This window comes from Drosophila sulfurigaster, chromosome 2R (genome assembly GCF_023558435.1).
Source record: "Drosophila sulfurigaster albostrigata strain 15112-1811.04 chromosome 2R, ASM2355843v2, whole genome shotgun sequence".
Lineage (NCBI taxonomy): Eukaryota > Metazoa > Arthropoda > Insecta > Diptera > Drosophilidae > Drosophila > Drosophila sulfurigaster.
In genome coordinates, this window is record NC_084882.1 from 30,473,262 (window position 1) to 30,492,935 (window position 19,674).

The following is a 19,674-nucleotide window of genomic DNA, read 5'->3' on the forward strand; positions in this document are numbered from 1 at the left end:
TATGATTCAAATAGCTAAAGATTACTCTGTAAGTACTCAACCAATCAATTCTGTTGGTATAAGTTTAATATAATGTTTTGTATTGCATGGTATATAGTATTAAATCGAAATTTAGAAACGATAATTGATTGATAAACTGTTTCCCGACTATTTCCATAATTTCCTTAAGCTAATGTTTCTTCTTTTTTATAATTTCTTATTTAAAACAATTTATGATTATGAATATTTTTGTGTGTGTACGTATTTTTGAAATTTTAACAGTCAGTATGAAACATTAATACGGTTGATATAGATTTAGATGTAATGTGAAGATCGTAGCCAGCTTTCCATCACCACTTTCAATCATGCCAATTGCGATATCAATTCAATCATATCGTATGCAAATATCCATTATAAGCTTTAGATCTAACGTGTTGTCCAAGACATGCAATATGTACACGGTTTGTGTGGATGTAACAATATTTAACATACCTAATCCGTAGTATACTTAATTATGTTTTGTCATTATGTTGATGTTACTTAATTTTTAAATGCCTTGAATAGATCGCAGCATGTGCTTTATAAGTCTGCTAAGTCTGCGTGTAATTTCATTCAGTTATCATTAGTTAAGATGTACATACTATATGTGTTTTTGTTATCGTAGGGTATCGTATGGTGCGCATATGCGCTTTAAATGTAATATTCATTAAAAAGAAACTTTCATTTGAAAACTTCAGGTGTTTCTTGTACTGTTCAGTAAAATGTATGTATGTATATATAAAAGTGTATATACTTGTGTTTGTCTGTGAGTGTTTTGATTTTGTGTGTTATATAACGATATTTGTATGTAAGAGTGCGTTTTTAGGGTTAATTGGCACTACACAACGAAATAATAACAATAATCCAAATCAAAGAAAACAAAAGACATCTCAAATTAAAGCTTATACAAAAAGACTGTTTAAAGTATTTATTCAAAATACAACATTAAGAGCACACTTGTGTGCAGAAAAATTAAAACGATACGTGTAAATACATAATAAGAATTAATCATAATTTTAAACATTAAACTTAACCGTTAGATACGCGCTTTCGAGAAGTTGTCAACTCTTAAATGAAAAAGGGAGGACATCAACGAGAATGGCTGGGATTGGCAAATAATTCAACATCTTACAGTGTTACAAATTAAAGTTCTAAGTTCTGGTCGAATCAAATCAACGAACTAAAACAAAAAAGTAATTAAACAATTAAATGTATGCGTATATAGGTATATCAGTCAATGAAATTAATGTGAAATGATTTACAAAACATAAGTATGTAAGCATGGATGTATGGATATATGTACGTATGTGTGTATGTCTGTGTGTATGATCATGTGATGTTCATGAGCAGCCAGTGAATTTTGGACTTATCCATTTTTCCAATTGCCCAGGCAAGATAGTTTTGAAAATGTTCAAATCTCTCTAGTCTAGTTTTACATTTAACACTTTGTTCTTTGTTCAGCTTACACTAAGCTAATGTCTAAGTGGAATCAGGGCCGGGAACAGGTTATATGTGTATTGTATGTTTAAATAAATGGCAGCTGCCAAATTGCTGTTGATAGCAGCACATTATAGTTTTCGTAATTTCAATATAAAAAAAAGAGCTGCCTACACTGAATACAAATCTCGAAACTAAATTATTGAAATTAAAAAGTTAAAAATTAATCGACGATCTTATGGGGGAAGGAAGGATGTGCGTCTAAAATCACAGCTTCGATGCGTAAGCTGTGATTTAGTACCGATTCTATAAGCAATTTGTGGTCTCTTTTGCGTCCTCAATATTTGTGTGATTCTTGATGAGCAGCTGCGTTGTTGGATATTTATTCAACTGGGCGAAGCGCTCCATGACGCATGAGGAGCTGAGACGCGCCTCGGCATCGTGATCCCAGCACTCCTCCATAGTATCGCAAAATATGCTTAGACCCTGCAAAAAAAACACAATAACGAATCAATTAATCGAATGTAATTCACAGATGTCGAGCGTCAGTTGTTAGACATTACTTACCGGATGGGTGCGCCAAGTGCTGAGTAAATGTGGACGCAACTTTTTCATGACAACGCTCTCTTGCACCTCATCGAGTGTGGGACGCTGACCAAGTTCTGCCTCAAATGGTAATTGGAATTCGCCCACAGGTCCCACAACTTCACAGCGCGAAACCATTTCCCACAATACCAAGCCGCAAGCATAGACATCAATACGCAAAAAAGGCATCGCGATTGAAGTTAATCGCACCCTCAAGCACCTCTGGTGCCATGTAACGACGTGTGCCAACCTGACCATGAGTGTCGCCACATGGTTTGCCCGGCTGGAAAATCATGGCCAGTCCAAAGTCCGCTATGCAAGCCGTCAAATCGCCTTTGAGCAAGACATTCTTCGATTTGAAGTCACGATGCGCAATCGAGGGCTTCAGACCCTCCGCCTTGTTGCCCAATATTTCCTCATGCAAATGGGCCAAACCATTCGCCATGGACTCGGCAATGCGGCACAACTCTGTCCAGGAAATCGTATGCGATTTCAAATAATCGCAAAGGGAGCCATTATGTTGATATGTGGAAATCAGCCAATATTCGGGCTTATCCAAATGCTTCTCAACGCCCAAAAACTCCAATATGTTGGGATGTCGCATGCGCGGCAATTTGTAAATATCATTCTCCGTTGTCCACGACTCCTTCTCCTGCATGCGAAAGATTTTCACGGCAACATCTTGGCCGTGCAACTTGGCCTGCCAAACGTCGCCAAAGCGACCGCTTGCCTTCTGCTCCAGCAATTGGATGGGACGATTGCTCAGCAATGGCGACGAGTTTGTTATTTCCGCCTCATGCTAATAAATCGGGTAAATGAACATTAATAACAGTATTCCATTTAAAGCATAAATCCAGTTCAATACTCACAGTTGGTATCTCATTAAAGTGTGCTTGCTTGCGACGACGATAGAAGATCAGAGTCACCATTAAGAAGACAACCAGCACTGCGAATACCGATGCTCCAATGACATAGTACAACATGTTGTTGCTGTCTTGCGTCTTCTCCTTGGGCACTGCAAATGGAAAAGTAAAATAAGTGTTAAGTATACGTAAGTTGTGCAAGGTTTCATGAATTGACTTTGACACATCCATCGCAATATGTCAACGCATAAACGCAGAGAGCAATTCATGCATATGGCCCTTTAAATGCTTGCTACAGGTGAACAACATCTCAAGTGGCACCTGTAGTTGGCACAGGGTTGACTCTGAACAAAACGAAAAACAGAAAAAAACGAAAGTTCGCCCCCAATTTCGCATCTCTTTATATACTTCGTTGCATATGTACAACGTATGTACAATCTCTCAGAGAGATAAAAGGGGAGCTAAGCATGATACAACAAGCAAGCAACAACAAAAAAAAGAGAATGCAAAACAAAACAACAAAGTGCCAAGGCACAAAAGGCGCAAATGGCAAAAGGCATCCCCAATTCAAAAAAAAAAAAATCATAATATGTATGCAAAAAAAAAAAGGGGAGCGCAAAAAAAAATGAAGCAAAAGAAAATATTAGCAGCAAGAACGTGCGGCACAGGCAAATGTTGCAACACACGAGGCACACACAACTCCACTCTTCATACGAAAGAGAGTTCGTTAACACGAAAAAACGTTGCAAGGGTCGCTTTTTGTTTGGTGGCACGCTTAGCCACGGCCGTGCCACCCTCGCAACTTGAAGATGCAATATGAAAAATAACAGAAAAAAACAACACGCAAAAAAAGGGAAACGAGGCAACGACGAGTTGAGTTGAATAAATATGCTATGCCAAAATTGGGGTAAACAGAGCCCAGAGCCCTGCGTACCTTGTGTTGTCGCCTCTGTGGTGGTCGGTATCCATCTCTGGTTCGCATTGCACAGCGTTCCCTTGCAGCAGCAGAAATGTATGTTTCCTTGGCGCGGCTCGTTGTTGGTTACGCATTCGGTCTTGTTGCACTCATGCATTTCCGTGAAACAGCCCTTCATCTTGATTTTCTTGATGCCTGCAAGCGCCATAACAAAAATAAAAATAAATATGTATAAATATAAAAATACTGTTGCAACTACTGTGTGTGTGTATGTATGTATACATACCCGTCTTTTCGTCAAAGGTCCATAATGCATAACAGCTGGGGAATTTATCCGGCTCCACCTGGCAATGCTCGATGGTGGTGGTGCAAACACCATTCGTATTGCACTCCTTCTCATCATAATGCTCGCAATTAATGTTATGGCCATCAGGCAGAATAGCGCCAGCGGTCAATTGCAGCAAATTGCAGGCTGCAAAACATCAAATAAAATAAAGTAACATAAATAAATAAATCAAATATTCAAAAGCGAGAGACGAAAGCACATTAAAATGGTTGTTGTTGCTCTGGTTGGCTGAATGGTAAATAAGTCGCTTAAATGCAACTGGGGGGATTTGAGCAAATGAGCGGTTCGCCTTTGTAAACATATCATGTATCTACCACACACTTGCCACGGACCAACGACCCTAATCGCAATCCCAATCCCAATCCCCAAATGGGCTTAGTTACAGAGTCATTGCAATCGCGGAGCGACGGGGAGACTCCTCAATGAGTGTTGTTGCCATTGAAAGCCGAATGCAGAACTTTCAGGCTCCCCTCCAACAACAACAACGACACCAACTACAAGAACAACAACAACAAAACTGTACGCAACCCCAATTCATGCAGAGGACCATACAAAATTAGCTTCACTGGCCACCCGAGCCTTTGAGTGGGCCCTGTGTGTAACCCCAATGCAGCTGCACAGCTCCAACTGCTGTGTTTGTGTATGTGTGTGTGTGTGTTGTGTTGTATGCATATGTGTGAGCGCAATTCGCGCGCAAATCCACGTGTGAGTATGCTTGCAGTAAAGTGCACAGTGGTGTGTGCAGAATTAATATATTCGATGCTAATGCAAATTAATTGACTATTTATATATAGTACACAGTATGTCAATTAATTGGTTACAATAGTAACAGGCCTGACAACTAGTTTTGCATATTATATTTCATGTTAATTTATTGCTTTCCTCGACATTTATCTGATGTACTACTTACTATAAAGACTATTGACAACAATCAGAACTCAAACTTTTAAAAAATTATTTTAAAAAATCAACCAAAAACATTCGAAATACTTTGAATTCATATTGTCAATTAATTGCTTGCAAACATTGAATTCATATTTCATTTCTTTGTGGCTAATGTAGTTTAATTGACAATTGAGGTATATATTATCAGAAAAATGCAGAAACAATTTAGTTGAAATAATATATTTATATATGCAACAAAGACTTCTCTCAATCAATCATAATAAATTAACATAGATTGTTGATCGACATTTGCCCTCAAATTAGAGTGTAATTAACCGAGTCTGTTCCACGGTGCCCGGGTAATCGGATCTGTGTATGCGCATATACACACATATGCATGCTTGCATATCGCTTAAATGCATGTGTGCAGATGTCAGTGTGTTAGCGTGCTTTATAGTAAAGTAGATACATAAGCATGCACATTATGCAGATTGAAAGGGGATGAGTTTAAAGTGGCGCTTGTTGAAAGCGAAGAAAAGAAAAGAAACAACAACTGCGGCAGCGAAGCAGCGAAGAGAACGCATGAGAGCAACAGAAGAGTTGCGCTGCAACTAACACAACACAACTAAAGGAGATTTTTCGCCCACGCGAACGAACGAGCATACAACAAGTTTCTAATGCAACGTCATCCATTCAAAGAAATCATTGTACTCACACACACACACACGCCCATATTTATACTCCCACTCTTGTAGAGATACATTGGAAGGATTGTGGAAACAGTAGTAGAACGCAAAACATAATAAAGAGAGCAAAGCGCAATGCAAAAACCTACTACAAACAAAAAGTACGCGTCAAGCTTTTCGATTAGAGGAAGCAAAAGGAATTGATTGTTGTTGTTGAACTGCTAACTGTAAATAATATCAAAGGCGGCTGTTACACGATCTACTTTATACACACACGCACACATTAACATACTCACTGGCAACAACAATCAGAGAATTCGTATTTACATACAATAAACGTACATATATACACATATACATATATATTATACATACCTAGAATAAGCTGCGCCACAAGATAAAGCACAAAATCGTTGTTAGACATTATTACTGCGTTATCGCTCTCCGCCTGTAACTTGTTTACAATACAAAATGTATACGTAACTAAACACGCGCGTTGGGTTAAGAGAATTTCTCGTTTATTTCTTTTTAATTTGGCACATTTATTTCTCGTTCCGTTTTAACTTTTGGCTTATTTTTCTAATCACAAGTTAATTAATTAAGCTTAATGCAATACTCTGTTATACACATAATTTTGTTTGGATGCACTTTTTTATAAGCCTTAGAACTTTTTTAATATTTCATGTTATGTATATTATTATGCATCTGTGCATGTGTGTGTTGTGTGAGCTGGTGCTGCATGTGTGTGTGCAATTTATTTTCCGCTTCTGTAGCCGCAGCAGCAGAATTGCTGACCACACGTTTTTTTCATATACATTATCACGCTTTTCATTCGTGTCAGCTTTTCCGCATATATCACATATTTTTCTGTGGCACTTGAAATTATGTTTTAATATTGCAATCTTGTTACTTTCTTCTGTTTTTAAGCGACTTTTGCGTCCAGTTTGCTCTCGCTATCACGGTAGGTGCAATTGTAACAGTGTGACCATTAGTTGAATTTTTAAATATTACTTTTTTAAGTTTGGAAATATACCGAATTATACCAATTGCAATGGGTATTTTCGTAAATGCATTGGGAAAGCACAAAGGTGTATCTCGTTGAACTGTTTTCAAATTGCCATTTGTAATATTTATAGACCTACATTAAATAATCATATATTACATCCACACTGCATTGATCAACACTCTTTTTCTAAAATGGCAACCTCGTGGCGAGTTTACATTTGGTAATTAACTACATAAGTAATGGATGGTCACCTTGATAGTTGGAATTTGATTATTTTTACTTTTGGTATTTTAAATTGTTAAACAATTCTATATTATATACGAAAACATAATTGTGTACATATATTATAAGTAATTGTTATATTTGTAGAGTATTAAGAAAACAATAAAATTACACAATTTATTGGGTCCAGTCCCCACATCTATGTAGCTCCAGCTTTTTTCCTAATTTTCTAGTAGCCGTTACATTTTAAATTCATAAATCTTGCTTCATTACGGGAAAATATTTGTGTGTATTTTCCTTGGGAATCCCAAGACAACAAGCTGAAGGTCAATTGTAATAAACTATTCTCGAGAAGAATGAAATCATCGTAAAGCAAAAAATGCGCAAGAAGTCACGTTTGTCTGATTATTTATCTCGCTTCTGATTAGATACGATCCACAGTTGCATACAAAATCAGGCGTAATACAAATACAATATAATTTTAACAAATATTATATACAATAAAATATGATTTAACTTAAACTAGCAATCACTTCGTTCCATCAAGTTTAGTTAAACCATCCGCATACTGAAATTCTGGACTATTTTCATACTCGCACATGTCCAGTGCAATGACGCAGCTTTCCTTCACAACGCGTTTGTCATCATCCGCATAACGATTCAAGATCTGAATGCATTCCTCTGTTGCAATGGCGCCCAAAGCTTCTGCGCATTCATGACGTACCATTTCATTCTCCAGACGATCCTCAAGATTTGCTTGCAAATGCGGAATGCTGCACGGCTCCTGCAATTGACCAAGGACAAAGGCAACCTCGTGGCGGAACAGCGCTGACTTGTCCTTCAATCCCTCAGCAATGGCCAGTACACTGTCTTCGGTGCGCAGATTCCTTAGACTAAACATGGCGCGATAACGATCGAAGAGACTTTGAGTAGGATCCAAATAAATCGTCTTTAGTTCCTCGACGCTCTTCTTGCCAGCGGTGGGTGGGGAAGGATCCACCGAGGCATAAGGATTCTGATCATCCACCTGTTGGCCACTTTGCACCCAGCGCACGCGATCCAAGGCAATGGCACATGTTTCTGCGACCTCAATTACTGGATCCTCTTTGTATTTCTCGAGAAGGGGCAGCACTTTTGGATCGCCAATAGCACCCAGCGCTTCAGCAGCCTCGTGGCGTACCATCGGCTCTTGAGTGGTGTCCTCTAGCACCTTGGTGAGTATCTGCAATGCCTGTGTGTCCTGCATCTGTCCGAGACAATAGGCTAACTCGTGTTTGAGCAATGCGGAATCATCATCAAAGGCTTTGCTTATTGCCTCGATGGCTGTGCCGCCACCAATGTTCTTTAAGGTGAAGAGCGCCCTAAAGCGTTCTTTGAGCGGACGATCCTTATTGTTTAGCACGCCGCCAATGGCCTTGATCTGTTCCTGCGATACCATTTTTGAGTTTGACTTCCAAAATGTAAATAAAAGTGTCAAAACGCCGACTGCCTCGTGGAAGTGTGTAATGCACAAGCCAGTGTGACTGCAATATATTTTGAAAATATATTTTTGCGGTCACACTGATTACAGCGAAGTATACAATCGACATGCCGCCATTGTAATTTTCATCATAGCTATCAACACTCACAAAAAAGCCGCCACAAAAGATAGCTGTACAACACTAACGGCAAAGAAGAAGAAAAACAGTCCAGTTGTTGAGTTACGTTTATCTTGCGCTTGTAAAGAAAACGTCGAAAAAGTGTTAAATACATCATATTTTATAGCAAAAATTAGTGCAAAACTTAATTCAATATACACAGTTGCTAAATCCAATAAGTTAAATTGTTAATTTTTGTGCAAAATTAACATAAATAGCATTTAAAAATTTTGCGCGTTCACGGTACGTTGTTCAGCGTGGCGTGTGTGTATGTATGTAGTACATACATGTGTATGTGTGCGTAATATACCTGCTAGTTGATTTTGTGTTGAATCGTCGTTGCGCCAGTGCAAGCAGTAAAGGGAGAGCAAAAGAGAACTCGCTACTTTGAGAGTGTGAAGCGTTGCAACTACAAAAAAAAACATTGCAAAATACAAGTTATTGTATTTTGTAAGCTAAATTCGTAACGAGCAGCGAATCGATTTGAAAAAATAATGTCTGACGAAACGAGCATACAGCAGAAACCTGAAGCAGAGGCGATTGCGGGCACAAAAGCTAACAATGCTGATGATGCGGCTATTCAACCGGCGGCGGGAACGGTTGAGAAAAAGACACCAGTAAGTTAATAAATGCAAAATTTCATAAGGTTGCTTATAGTCACAATTAACACCGGGGGTCGTCCGATAAGAGACCGCGCTTACTACCTACACACATACACGTACGTACAGTGGGAACAGAATTATCTGGAAGAGTGTGCGCACATACATACAAATACAGTATATCAAATAATATGAGTGTAACAAAAAAAGACACGCAGTATTTTTCCAAAATAAACGTCGCACACTCACGCATACATGCATATTTTCAGTGTTGCTGCATTTCATTTGATTTTTGCATTTATTTGCTATTTACGCTCGTTCTTTCTTTGCTTCGTGTTGATGTTAATTTATGAATGTGTGTGTATTGTGTTGCCCTCGTGTGTGCGCGCGCTTTTCCTAACATCCCCTACACCAGTGTGTGTGTGTATACGTACGCTATAAGTGTGCATGTGTGTACGTATTTGTTTTTGTATGTACGCGTGGTGTTGTACAACACTCGCTGCAAAGTAATTCTCGTCGTCTCTTTTGTGCACGTTTGTATTGTAGCGCGCGCGTCTGTCTCGTTCTCGTTTGTTTTTATTTTTCTTGTTCTCTTTTCGACTTTTTGTTGTTTGCTGTACTTTGTCATACATGAGTTGTGTGTGTGTGTAAAGGTTTTTAGATTTTTTTTTGCCTCTGTGTTTGCCGTTAAAATACGAAATGAATGAATGCTTGTTTCACTTGGATTCACCCAAATTCTGTTAATTGCCTATTTAGTGTTTAACCCCCGCGAACATTCATTTAAGCGGCAAAACTGATGTGTTGTTGTTGATAATAATCGTATGTAAACAATTATTGTAGAAACGCACACCGAAGCGCACTTCGTTCATTGAGAGAGCACAGCGCGAGAGCGAGGAACTCGTTCGCACAATGGGCGGCAGTTTGGAACTGGAGGGCGGTCGACGCACTCGATCCAGCACGCGTGGAACGCCGACACGTGCAGCCGACACCATTACACCGCCACCCAGCAAAAAGGCGCGCACATCGCCAGCGACAACGAAGAGTGGCGGAGGACGAGCTGGACGTGGAGCACGCAAACTGGATGTCGGAGGCGATGAAGATCCCGAGCCGGTGAAAGCGAAACCAGCTGAGAAGCCTGTGGTAGCCGCATCACCCGCCAAGTCAACCGTAAGTAATTGACTTTATCAACTGCATAACAAAGGCTAATTGTCAATTATTCTATTGTAGAGCGCTGCCAAGAAAGATAAAAAGGAGGAGAAGGCGGAAAAGCCCAAGGAAGTGACGCCAAAGAAGGGCAAAGAGGGTGCAAAGAGCACAGCAGCAACTCCTGAGAAGAAAGCAACAGACAAAAGTAAGGAAACCCCAACCAAGGTTGCTGAAACCAAGGATCAAACGGACTCGGCTGAAAAACTGAATGAAGTCAAGGAAGAGACACACAATAATATTGAACACGTTGACGAGAAAGACAACACAAAAGAAAAAGAGCCCGAAGTAAAGGAGAAAGCTGCGGAAGAAGAGTTGGCAGCAAAACCTGAAGTAGCAGCAGAAACAGAACCAGTTGAACCCGAAGAACCATCGAGTAATGCTACTGAAACAGAACCAGCCGTATCAGCCATGGAAGTGGATGACGATGACGTCGATGAAGTTAAAGAGAAAGAGGAGCCAAGTGCAGCACAGCCTGTTGCTGACACAACAGCCTCCAATGCCTCTTCTTCTGTACCTGCTGAAGCCACAGAAACTGTACCCGAAACCGTAAACGAAACTGTGGAGGAAACCAAGGCGCCAACATCAGAAACACAAGAAAAGGAAAAAGAGAGTGTTGAAGAACCAAAAACTGAAGCTGAACCCGCCAAGCAGCCGACGCCGGAGCCCATGGAAGTGGATTCCAGTTCGAAAGTTAGTTCCGAAGCTGTCAAACCCATATCATCACCCGTGAAAGAAACTGCGCCTGTGGACGACGCTGTCGAAGCTGTCGAGCCCGAAGCGCCAGCAGCACCAGCATCGACATCTGAAGCTCAAGCCGAAACTAAGGCAGAACCAGTATCAGAAGCTTCAGCAGCAGAAAGCAATAATGAAGCCGCCGTTGAGCTGGCCACCGAAGTTAAGGAAGATGCACCAGTCGAAACCACAGAAAAGGAGGCAAGCGAAGTGGAAAGCACAACCACAACAACTACAACTCCTACCACCACTACTGAAAACAATACGGCAGTTGTTGCTGATGGTGAATCTGCTCCAGAACCTGCTGCACCTGTCACCAATAATGATGTAAGCAAGCAGGCGCCAATTGTTGCAGAAGATTCGGCTGTAACGGAGCCATCGGCGGAAGCACCCGTCAAGGAGTCGCAGACCAACTGTGAAAACAAGTCCGAGCACAATGACAATGGTGAGTAGTAATAATTAACTCTTCCACATATCCAGAGATTAATGTAAACACTTGCATTGTAGGCGAACCGAAGATTGTGAATAATGCTGCTGAGGATGGTGAAAATCATGCAACGCCGCAGGCATGCAATTAAAGCGGATATGATGCAACAACAAAACAAGAACAGAAGATCGTAAAAATAACAAAATACACCAATAATCAATAGCGCGTGCCGAATGCGTACAAAACGTAACTTCGACGCGATTCGACAAGAGATGCCGCCACAACACAATAAGCAAATCATTTGAAATTTCCTAAACTGAGGCGCCGTCATCTTAGCAACAACGCAGGTTCAATTTGTATCCTTACAATTGTCAAGTCTCTTTTTTTTACCTTAAACACACAAACACACACGTGAAATGATACGCGATTGCAATTCTCTAAGCGTCTTCCAGTCTTTGGCTACAAACAACATAAGTAATATCTTAGGTCTTAGACTGTAATCGATGCTGGATATTCAATGCTGGTATCTGTGTGCGCAATATATATATATATACATATATACATAAATATTATTATTATGATAACAATCATAATCACTTACAGCAGACAGAAACTAATATATATGGTGTTCATCTGTCTGCCAGCGCAATCCCCCCAAAAAAAAAACAAAACTACCCCACCACCAACCCCCCGCACACAAACACATTGTTGAAAGCATCAAAACTATAAATAATATGTATGTGTACATTTAATTAAATTGGAATGAAAGAAAACAAAACAAAAATCAAATACATTACTGAGAAATGTATGTAAAATAGATGTTTTTAAATTATAAGACATAATCTTTAATACAAGTCTAATTTTAAAAACTAATTTGGACAACACTCAAAACAAAACAAAAAACTAAAACAATCAAAACAAAAAAACCCCAAAAGAAGAAAAGATTTTTTAACAACTGATGCGTCGATCGTGGAATTATTTACATAAGTCTAATGTTTATCAATGCCATTCTTCACACTTACCTGGCTATTAACAATATACAACTACAATTATTATATACAAATTATACTTTATCATTTTGGAATTTATTTTTTCTTCATTTCGTTTCCTTGAGATAACTATTCGCTCACAACAACTTTAAAGCATTTAGTTTATAATGTTAATTTGTCAGTCGCATCAATTGTGTATTCCGCAAATCCAGAGTGAAATCTTATCCAAAACCAGATCTTAAATCATAATTTACGAGTATAGAGTACTGTAATATTTTTCAATGAAAAATTGCGATGCGAATCCTTTTTTTACAAAACTGAAATGCTGAAATAATCAGTCAAGAGACCGTTTTTGTATGTAGCTGGATACTTTCTGTGTAAGCATAATTCTTCATTTAAATATTCTTTTGTAAATAAATCTTTTAAAAATGCAAAAGAGAGATAACACATGCGTTTTCTTCTATATAATATTAAAGCGGCTGCTGCTGCTTCTCTTGTGGAACACCATTAGTCTCCTTTTCATTTTCCTTCAGTGGCAACTCCTCCAGCTCCAAAACAGGCTCAGAGGCGTTGAGCATGCGACGCACAAATGGTGAATACAATTTTGGATTCTGCTTCTCGTTCTTGTCTCGCGGCCAAACATAGCTCATGGGTATTGCCCAAACGAATATCAATATGGCACCAATCACTTTATACCAATAGAAGGATATATCATAGACGGAAAAGTCGCGGTTGCTGCCAAGTGCGGTTGTAACCTGAGTTGGCTCTGTTGTTGTGGCTGCTGTGGTTGGCAATGTGGCATTACTAAAAATAGTATTTAATTAATTAAATGTTTAATGTTGAGCTCTTTCAGACTTACTATGCATTGAGTATGGAATGCAGTCCACGAGCCTCACATTGATCCAGAGAGTTGGGCAACGGATCGTATCTGATGAGACCAGCTTTAAAGTTCAGCTGTCCGTTGATGATAATCCAAGCCATCACGATCACACTGAACAGAATGCTGGTCACGGCGACTTTTCCATTCACCCGCGGAACAAACATGCCCAGCAAAAAGACACCCACAACGGCGCCCATATTGATGCCAGTTATCGTCCACATTGTCTGGAGGATCGACTTGAATCTCTGCACAAGTAAACCACCTAAAATGCAATAACCGCCCATGCCAATGACAATCAACTTCATGACGCCGTTGGCTCTGGCCTCAGTGTGTCGAATGTGAGGTTTGATGTAGTCGAAGTAAACCACGCCTGCAAGAGAATTAAGATTGGCCGAGAGTGAGCTAAGAGAGGCGCTGAACACGCAGGAAATGAAGAGTCCTGGCATGCCAGCCAAGTTGCCCATGATGTCCTGTATGAAGAAGGGCATCATTTTGTCCGGCTTGCTAACCAACTAAGAGAAGAGAATTCAACAATGTGCTAACAAGTAAGGTGTGAAAAACTTACGCCAGCCAACATAGGATCACAGCCGTAATAGCGAGCAAACATAATGATGCCAGCAAAGGCATTAAAGAACATGATGACCAGAAAGCCAACGCCAGCCACGTATAGGGATCTGCAAGATTTACAATCATTAACTAACAAATATATAAAATGTAATTCAACACTTACTTTTTGGCATGACCATAAGAAGGCAGCGACACAATGCGTTGCACGCAGCTCTGATCAAGCGCAATCTTGCCCGTCCACAACAGCATGCCGCTGGACAAGCTGCTCCACACCGTCGCACGCAATCGTGGATCAAAACCCGTTCTACGAAGTTGAAGAAATTAATATGCTTATTTAAATGCTTTGAAATGTGGTGCTTGACTTACATAAAGTCCATGCGGCCGCCTTCAGTGGCATACTCCAGCACTGTGCTCAATCCTCCAGTACGCATGGTGCCCAGGACACCCACCATGACCACAGAGATGAGCATGACGCCAGCCTGCACCACATCTGTCCACACAACAGCCTTGATGCCGCCCAACATTGTGTAGAAAACACAGACCGAAGAGACCACCACATTGATCAGATGTATATTGACGCCAGTCACTGTAAAAATATTTGCTAATTAAGCACATCTCAAAATATGATGTCCTTGAACATACCCTGTGAAAAGGCGAGCGAAGGTACAAACATGTACACGGGCAACATGAGGAATTGATTCAATATAAATGTCATTGTGATCAGCTGACGCGTTCGCTTGTTGAAACGCAACTCCAGATACTGTGAAAAAAATGGAAAGATATATCCTTAATAATGCTTGTTGTTGAATGTTTTCTTTTTACAAAATATCGAGTAATTAGAATTGAGTTATGAAAACTCAAATAACACCATTATAATCATTATAATACATTGGATTATCCTTCTATTCCAATTTTATGAAAGTCTTACCATAAATATTATATATTGAGCAAAACATTTAAGTTGATTGTGCGTTTTATTTTCTGTCGGTCAAAAAAAAGATTCTTCTTTTCCGAATATAGTAGCTTATAATGGTTAAGAATTTGTTATGTTAATGCTAAAACAGTACTATTTTAGATTAAGCGTTAATTTGTAATTTCGCATCAACTATTTAATAAAAAATCTTGATTTCCATACCTCATAACAATTGAGAATGTTGTTGTCGTAAAAGGTAGGCACAATGATGTAAATCACAATTGGTATAGTAGGGATCATGGCCAACACTGCGAATATAAACGTAAATCCAAAAGAATAGTTCTCCGCAGGAACCGACATGATAGCGACGCCCGAAAGTTGACTGTAATTACATAAGTCAATATTTAAGATCATCACGTTTTATAATGCGCTCCTGTTTGCGCACATTAAGATAACACACGGAACGTGGCTGACGAAATTGACAACTGAGATGTTGATAATAAAAAAACTGCCACACACCGATTATAACTGAGTCAGACTAGAACAACGCACCTGGAGACCAACGATATGGCTATGGGAAGTGTCTGCATTTTCTTGCCACCTCGCAGATATTCATCCGTGGTATTCTTGCCCTTGGCAAAGAAACCAAAGTAAACTCCAATAGCTGCCGACATGGACAGCATGACGACAAACACCGTATAGTCCGTTAAACCGAATCGCAAATCCTCGATTCCTGCAGCTGGAATGCTGCTCGTTGTTGCCGTCGTCGTCGACATTTCCGCGTTAGGATCCTTTATCGACAGCCACGAGAGGAAAGATGACGATGACGAGCTGTTGGATGCTGTCAAGCAACTTGTAGCTTATGGTTATTACAATGTGACTTTAAACTTTCAAATATCACTGATAGCGCGCTTATCAGCATGTATGTACTAATATGAGTATATCTTAATCTCGTATCTGGCAGACGTTGTGGTAAAATCTTAATAGCACCTCGTAAATCTGTAGCGCTATTTACGTAGTTCTCATATGCCAATAAACCTGCCTCTTTCTCACATCAATGTTAAGATGCACCTGACCCACAAAAGGAGCAACGCTTATTTATCAACTTAATTCAGTTGAATCGAGAGTTTAATAACCCTTCAAGTGTTGTCTATTTTTAGGCGCTTTGATTTCATGAAAGTTTTCCACAGCTGAATCACTGTTTTCATCATGGCATTATCTTCATTATTAAGTCATTAAGTTAAGCTTCTTTTATCTGGAAGCTAACAACAAACATTAAATTTCTCATTGTCATTTTTCATTGAGGAGATGCGAATTAAATGGAGCATATCATGCAAAAAAAAAAAAAAGAAACAATTTATCTCGAGAGGCGCACGTAACTAATAAAAACATTATCTTCAAACGTTTATAATGTAAGCAAAGGAACAAAATTAATTGTTGACAAGCCTAAAAAATTTACTATCAGTTGAAGCACTTTGACTATATTTTCTTTATTTTTAATTGAAGTTTGTTTTTTTTACACGGTTTGTAATAGATACCAAATTTCAGAGCAGAATAAACTTTAAAATTCAATCTGTGTCATATTTTGGTTTTTCAAATTTGGTTATATCAATATGCAGCTCAGGTTTCTCTTTCAATTGATCTCCATTCAGTGGAAGTTCCTCAAGTTCAGTGACTTGATGTGGCGTCAAAAACTTGCGTATGAACGGTGAGAAGAGCTTGGGATTCTGTACATTCTTCTCATCCGACTTAAAGATGTAGCTTGCGGGAACAGCCCAGAGAATTGTTGCCAGAATACCAATAACTTTGTACCAATAGAATGATATTTCAAATACTGAAAATTCTCGATTGCTTTCAAAGGCGCCAGTGACCAAAGGAGGAATTTCCGGAACAGGCGTAGGTTTTATTGGCGTCGTGTGATTGTTGCGACTGTAGTTAAGAAATCTATTAAAAATTTATTACTAATTTAAACGACTCAACTTACATTGCATTGGCAATCACATGAAACTGTGGTGCATCGCATAGATCCATGGAGTTTGGCAATCCTTCGTATTTGATGTGACACGCCTTGAAGCTCATTTGTCCCTTGACGACGAGGAAGAACATGATGAGCACGCTGAATATGATGCTGGTCACGGCAACCTTGCCATTGGCACGTGGATAAAGCATGCCAAGGAAGAAGACGGCAACAACGGCGCCAGTATTAATGCCTGTGATCGTGATCACAGTCTGTATAATCGAGCTAAAGTTCTGCACCGCATAGCCACCCACAATGCAATAAATGCCCATGGCAATGATCACCAGCTTCATGGTTGCATTCGCACGTGCCTCGGTGTGACGAATGAAAGGGCGAATGTAATCGAAGTAGATGACACCGGCCAACGAGTTGAGAGTGGCGGAGAGAGTGCTGAGGGCGGCGCTGAAGACACATGAGATAAACAGTCCCGGCATGCCGATCAGATTACCCATGATGTCTTGAATGAAGAAGGGCATCATTTTGTCCGGTTTGCTGACCATCTGACAAAGAAAATAAGAGAGAAGAAAACTTAGTAAAATTAAAATGCAAAACATTTAAATACAGTTTAAAAAACAATATATAATTTATAAATAATTGTGATAGATAAAGGTATAAATATATAAAAATTCGTGGTATATAAAGTTATCAACAATTTTACAAGTAATGTTCAAAAATAAAGTGTAGTACTCAAAGAATCAATTTAAAATTTAAATTAAAAAAAAAATAAATCAAATCTGTAAAAAAGTAAATCAAAGAAATACAAAACAAAAATCATAATTAGTATTAATTTAAATAAATAATAATATCTAAACTAGCACAAATAAAGTGAATTGATATCACTTATTAAATAAATTAGGTAAAAAAATTAATAAGCAGTTGTAAATCTAATTTAATTCGATAATCTTGACTAGTAAGAAGTCAAGCAGTAGAAATAGCATAAAATAAATACCCTTCAAGTTAATACAAAATTTAAATGTTAAAACTAAAACTATAAAGAAAGAATTTGAATTGATATATATATGTAAAGTAGAATAATTGCATTGCATCAAATAATTTTAAACTACTAAATATAATACAGAAGTACAAATTAAATTAAATTAGAAATTTACTTACTCCAGCCAACATGGGATCGCAGCCGTAATAACGAGCAAACATTATAATGCCAGTGCAGCAGTTGATGCCCATGATGATGACAAATCCAAAGCCAGCAATTACAAGTGACCTAATTTCAAAATAAATAAAAATATTTAAATATATCTAGAGTACAATAAAGCAATAAAGATGAGTACACTCACTTTTTGGCTTGTCCTAGAGAAGGCAATGAGACAATACGCTGTACACAACTCTGATTGAGACCAACGTGTCCCGTCCACATAAAGAGTCCTCCCCAGAAACCATTCCAAACTGTGATGCGAACACGTGGATCAAGGTTAAAGCTGCAAAGGAAATTTAAAGGATTAAAAATTAAAACCCGTTTAGTTCTTTAAACAACTTACTTCAAATTTAAACGTCCTCCGAGGTTGGCATTCTCAATCACAGCATTCAATCCGCCAGTTTGTATGACGCCCAACACTCCAACCAACACCACAGAAATGAGCATGATGCAGCCTTGGACCACATCTGTCCAGACAACAGCCTTGATGCCACCCAACATGGTGTAGAAAACACACACCGACGAAACAATGACATTGATGTAATGGATATTCATGCCAGTTACTGTGAATAAGAATGAATATTATTGCTGAGAAGAGAAATATTTTTGGCAAATTTACCTTGTGAAAAGGCCAGCGAAGGAATGAACATAAACACGGGCAACATGAGGCAGGCATTCATCACAAATGTTGCAGTCACCAGTCGACGTGTTAACTTGTTAAAACGCACTTCGAGATACTAAAAGAAGAACTGCAGTTGATAACTTTTAAAGACTAAGCTCCACTCACTCACCTCATAGCAATTGGAGACATTATTCTCATAGAACACCGGCACAATAATATAATTTAAAATTGGCACAACGGCGACCATCGCGATGACCATGAAAAAGTAGTTGACGCCAAACGAATACATCTCCGCAGGCACAGACATAATCGCAATTCCCGACAGTTGACTGAGTCACATACGTATACGTAATATAAGTTAGTATTAAGAAATATTGCGTATACGCAGTATTAACACACCTTGCTACCAGCGAAATAGCTATGGGTAGCGTTTTCATCTTTTTGCCACCACGTAGATACTCCTCGGTGGTATTTTTCGCCTTGGAGAAGAATCCAAAATAGATGCCAATGAGCGCTGAGGCGCCCAACATTAAAGTGAACACCACATAATCCGTGATGCCAAATCGCAGCTCATCGGAGATGTCCGAAGGAGTTGCCATCGTTGTGGCCAGTGTTGCGTTTGTACTCGACATTATCCTGTTTTAATTTGCATTCAATCCACTTTACATATCCTTCAAGTCAGTTGTGCTCCGTTTAGCTGCTTAATACGCACTCGTTGACACTTTTGAGGCGTCTTGTTTTTAAATCATGATCTGCAACTGAATGTAGTATCTTATCGGAACCTTTGTATTACCTTTTATAGACGTGTGCTTAAGTTTTTGCAAGTGATAAAATAAAATAAATATGAATGCGTTCTATGCAAAGTGCTGAAGGAGAACGCATTAAAATACAAATTCGAATTCTAAAAATAAACGTTTATTCAAGCTTCACAAAGAAAAAAATTTGAAAATTCTAAATTAAAACTATAT

The 19,674-nt window shown here is 38.9% G+C and overlaps 5 protein-coding genes across 5 annotated transcripts; 1 reads left to right on the forward strand and 4 right to left on the reverse strand.

Annotated features, from left to right (window-relative positions):
• Positions 1–931: 931 nt before the first annotated feature.
• Positions 932–6,715, reverse strand: LOC133839272 (activin receptor type-2B). The gene is given in 7 exon segments (XM_062270694.1): positions 932–1,941; positions 2,023–2,223; positions 2,225–2,839; positions 2,910–3,055; positions 3,838–4,014; positions 4,106–4,291; positions 6,112–6,715. Coding segments are annotated over 7 exon segments (1,554 nt in total). The 5' UTR covers positions 6,161–6,715; the 3' UTR covers positions 932–1,761.
• A 640-nt stretch (positions 6,716–7,355) lies between these two features.
• On the reverse strand, positions 7,356–8,491 carry LOC133839275 (deoxyhypusine hydroxylase). The gene has a single exon (XM_062270699.1). It carries the CDS (start codon positions 8,400–8,402, stop codon positions 7,494–7,496), a length of 909 nt encoding a protein of 302 aa, XP_062126683.1. The 5' UTR covers positions 8,403–8,491; the 3' UTR covers positions 7,356–7,493.
• A 139-nt stretch (positions 8,492–8,630) lies between these two features.
• On the forward strand, positions 8,631–12,268 carry LOC133839271 (enolase-phosphatase E1). Its single transcript, XM_062270693.1, has 4 exons — positions 8,631–9,218; positions 10,041–10,367; positions 10,428–11,583; positions 11,646–12,268. The coding sequence occupies exons 1-4, from the start codon at positions 9,096–9,098 to the stop codon at positions 11,714–11,716; spliced, it is 1,677 nt and encodes a 558-aa protein (XP_062126677.1). The 5' UTR covers positions 8,631–9,095; the 3' UTR covers positions 11,717–12,268.
• Positions 12,269–12,524: 256 nt separating this feature from the next.
• Positions 12,525–15,764, reverse strand: LOC133839270 (sodium-coupled monocarboxylate transporter 1-like). The gene is made up of 8 exons (XM_062270692.1): positions 15,467–15,764; positions 15,137–15,296; positions 14,644–14,761; positions 14,368–14,587; positions 14,165–14,305; positions 14,000–14,108; positions 13,414–13,946; positions 12,525–13,358 (listed from the first exon to the last, which is right to left on the reverse strand). Exons 1-8 carry the CDS (start codon positions 15,688–15,690, stop codon positions 13,025–13,027), a joined length of 1,839 nt encoding a protein of 612 aa, XP_062126676.1. The 5' UTR covers positions 15,691–15,764; the 3' UTR covers positions 12,525–13,024.
• Positions 15,765–16,378: 614 nt separating this feature from the next.
• Positions 16,379–19,426, reverse strand: LOC133839269 (sodium-coupled monocarboxylate transporter 1-like). Its single transcript, XM_062270691.1, has 8 exons — positions 19,106–19,426; positions 18,876–19,035; positions 18,704–18,821; positions 18,428–18,647; positions 18,227–18,367; positions 18,045–18,153; positions 16,899–17,431; positions 16,379–16,843 (listed from the first exon to the last, which is right to left on the reverse strand). The coding sequence occupies exons 1-8, from the start codon at positions 19,336–19,338 to the stop codon at positions 16,483–16,485; spliced, it is 1,875 nt and encodes a 624-aa protein (XP_062126675.1). The 5' UTR covers positions 19,339–19,426; the 3' UTR covers positions 16,379–16,482.
• Positions 19,427–19,674: the final 248 nt, after the last annotated feature.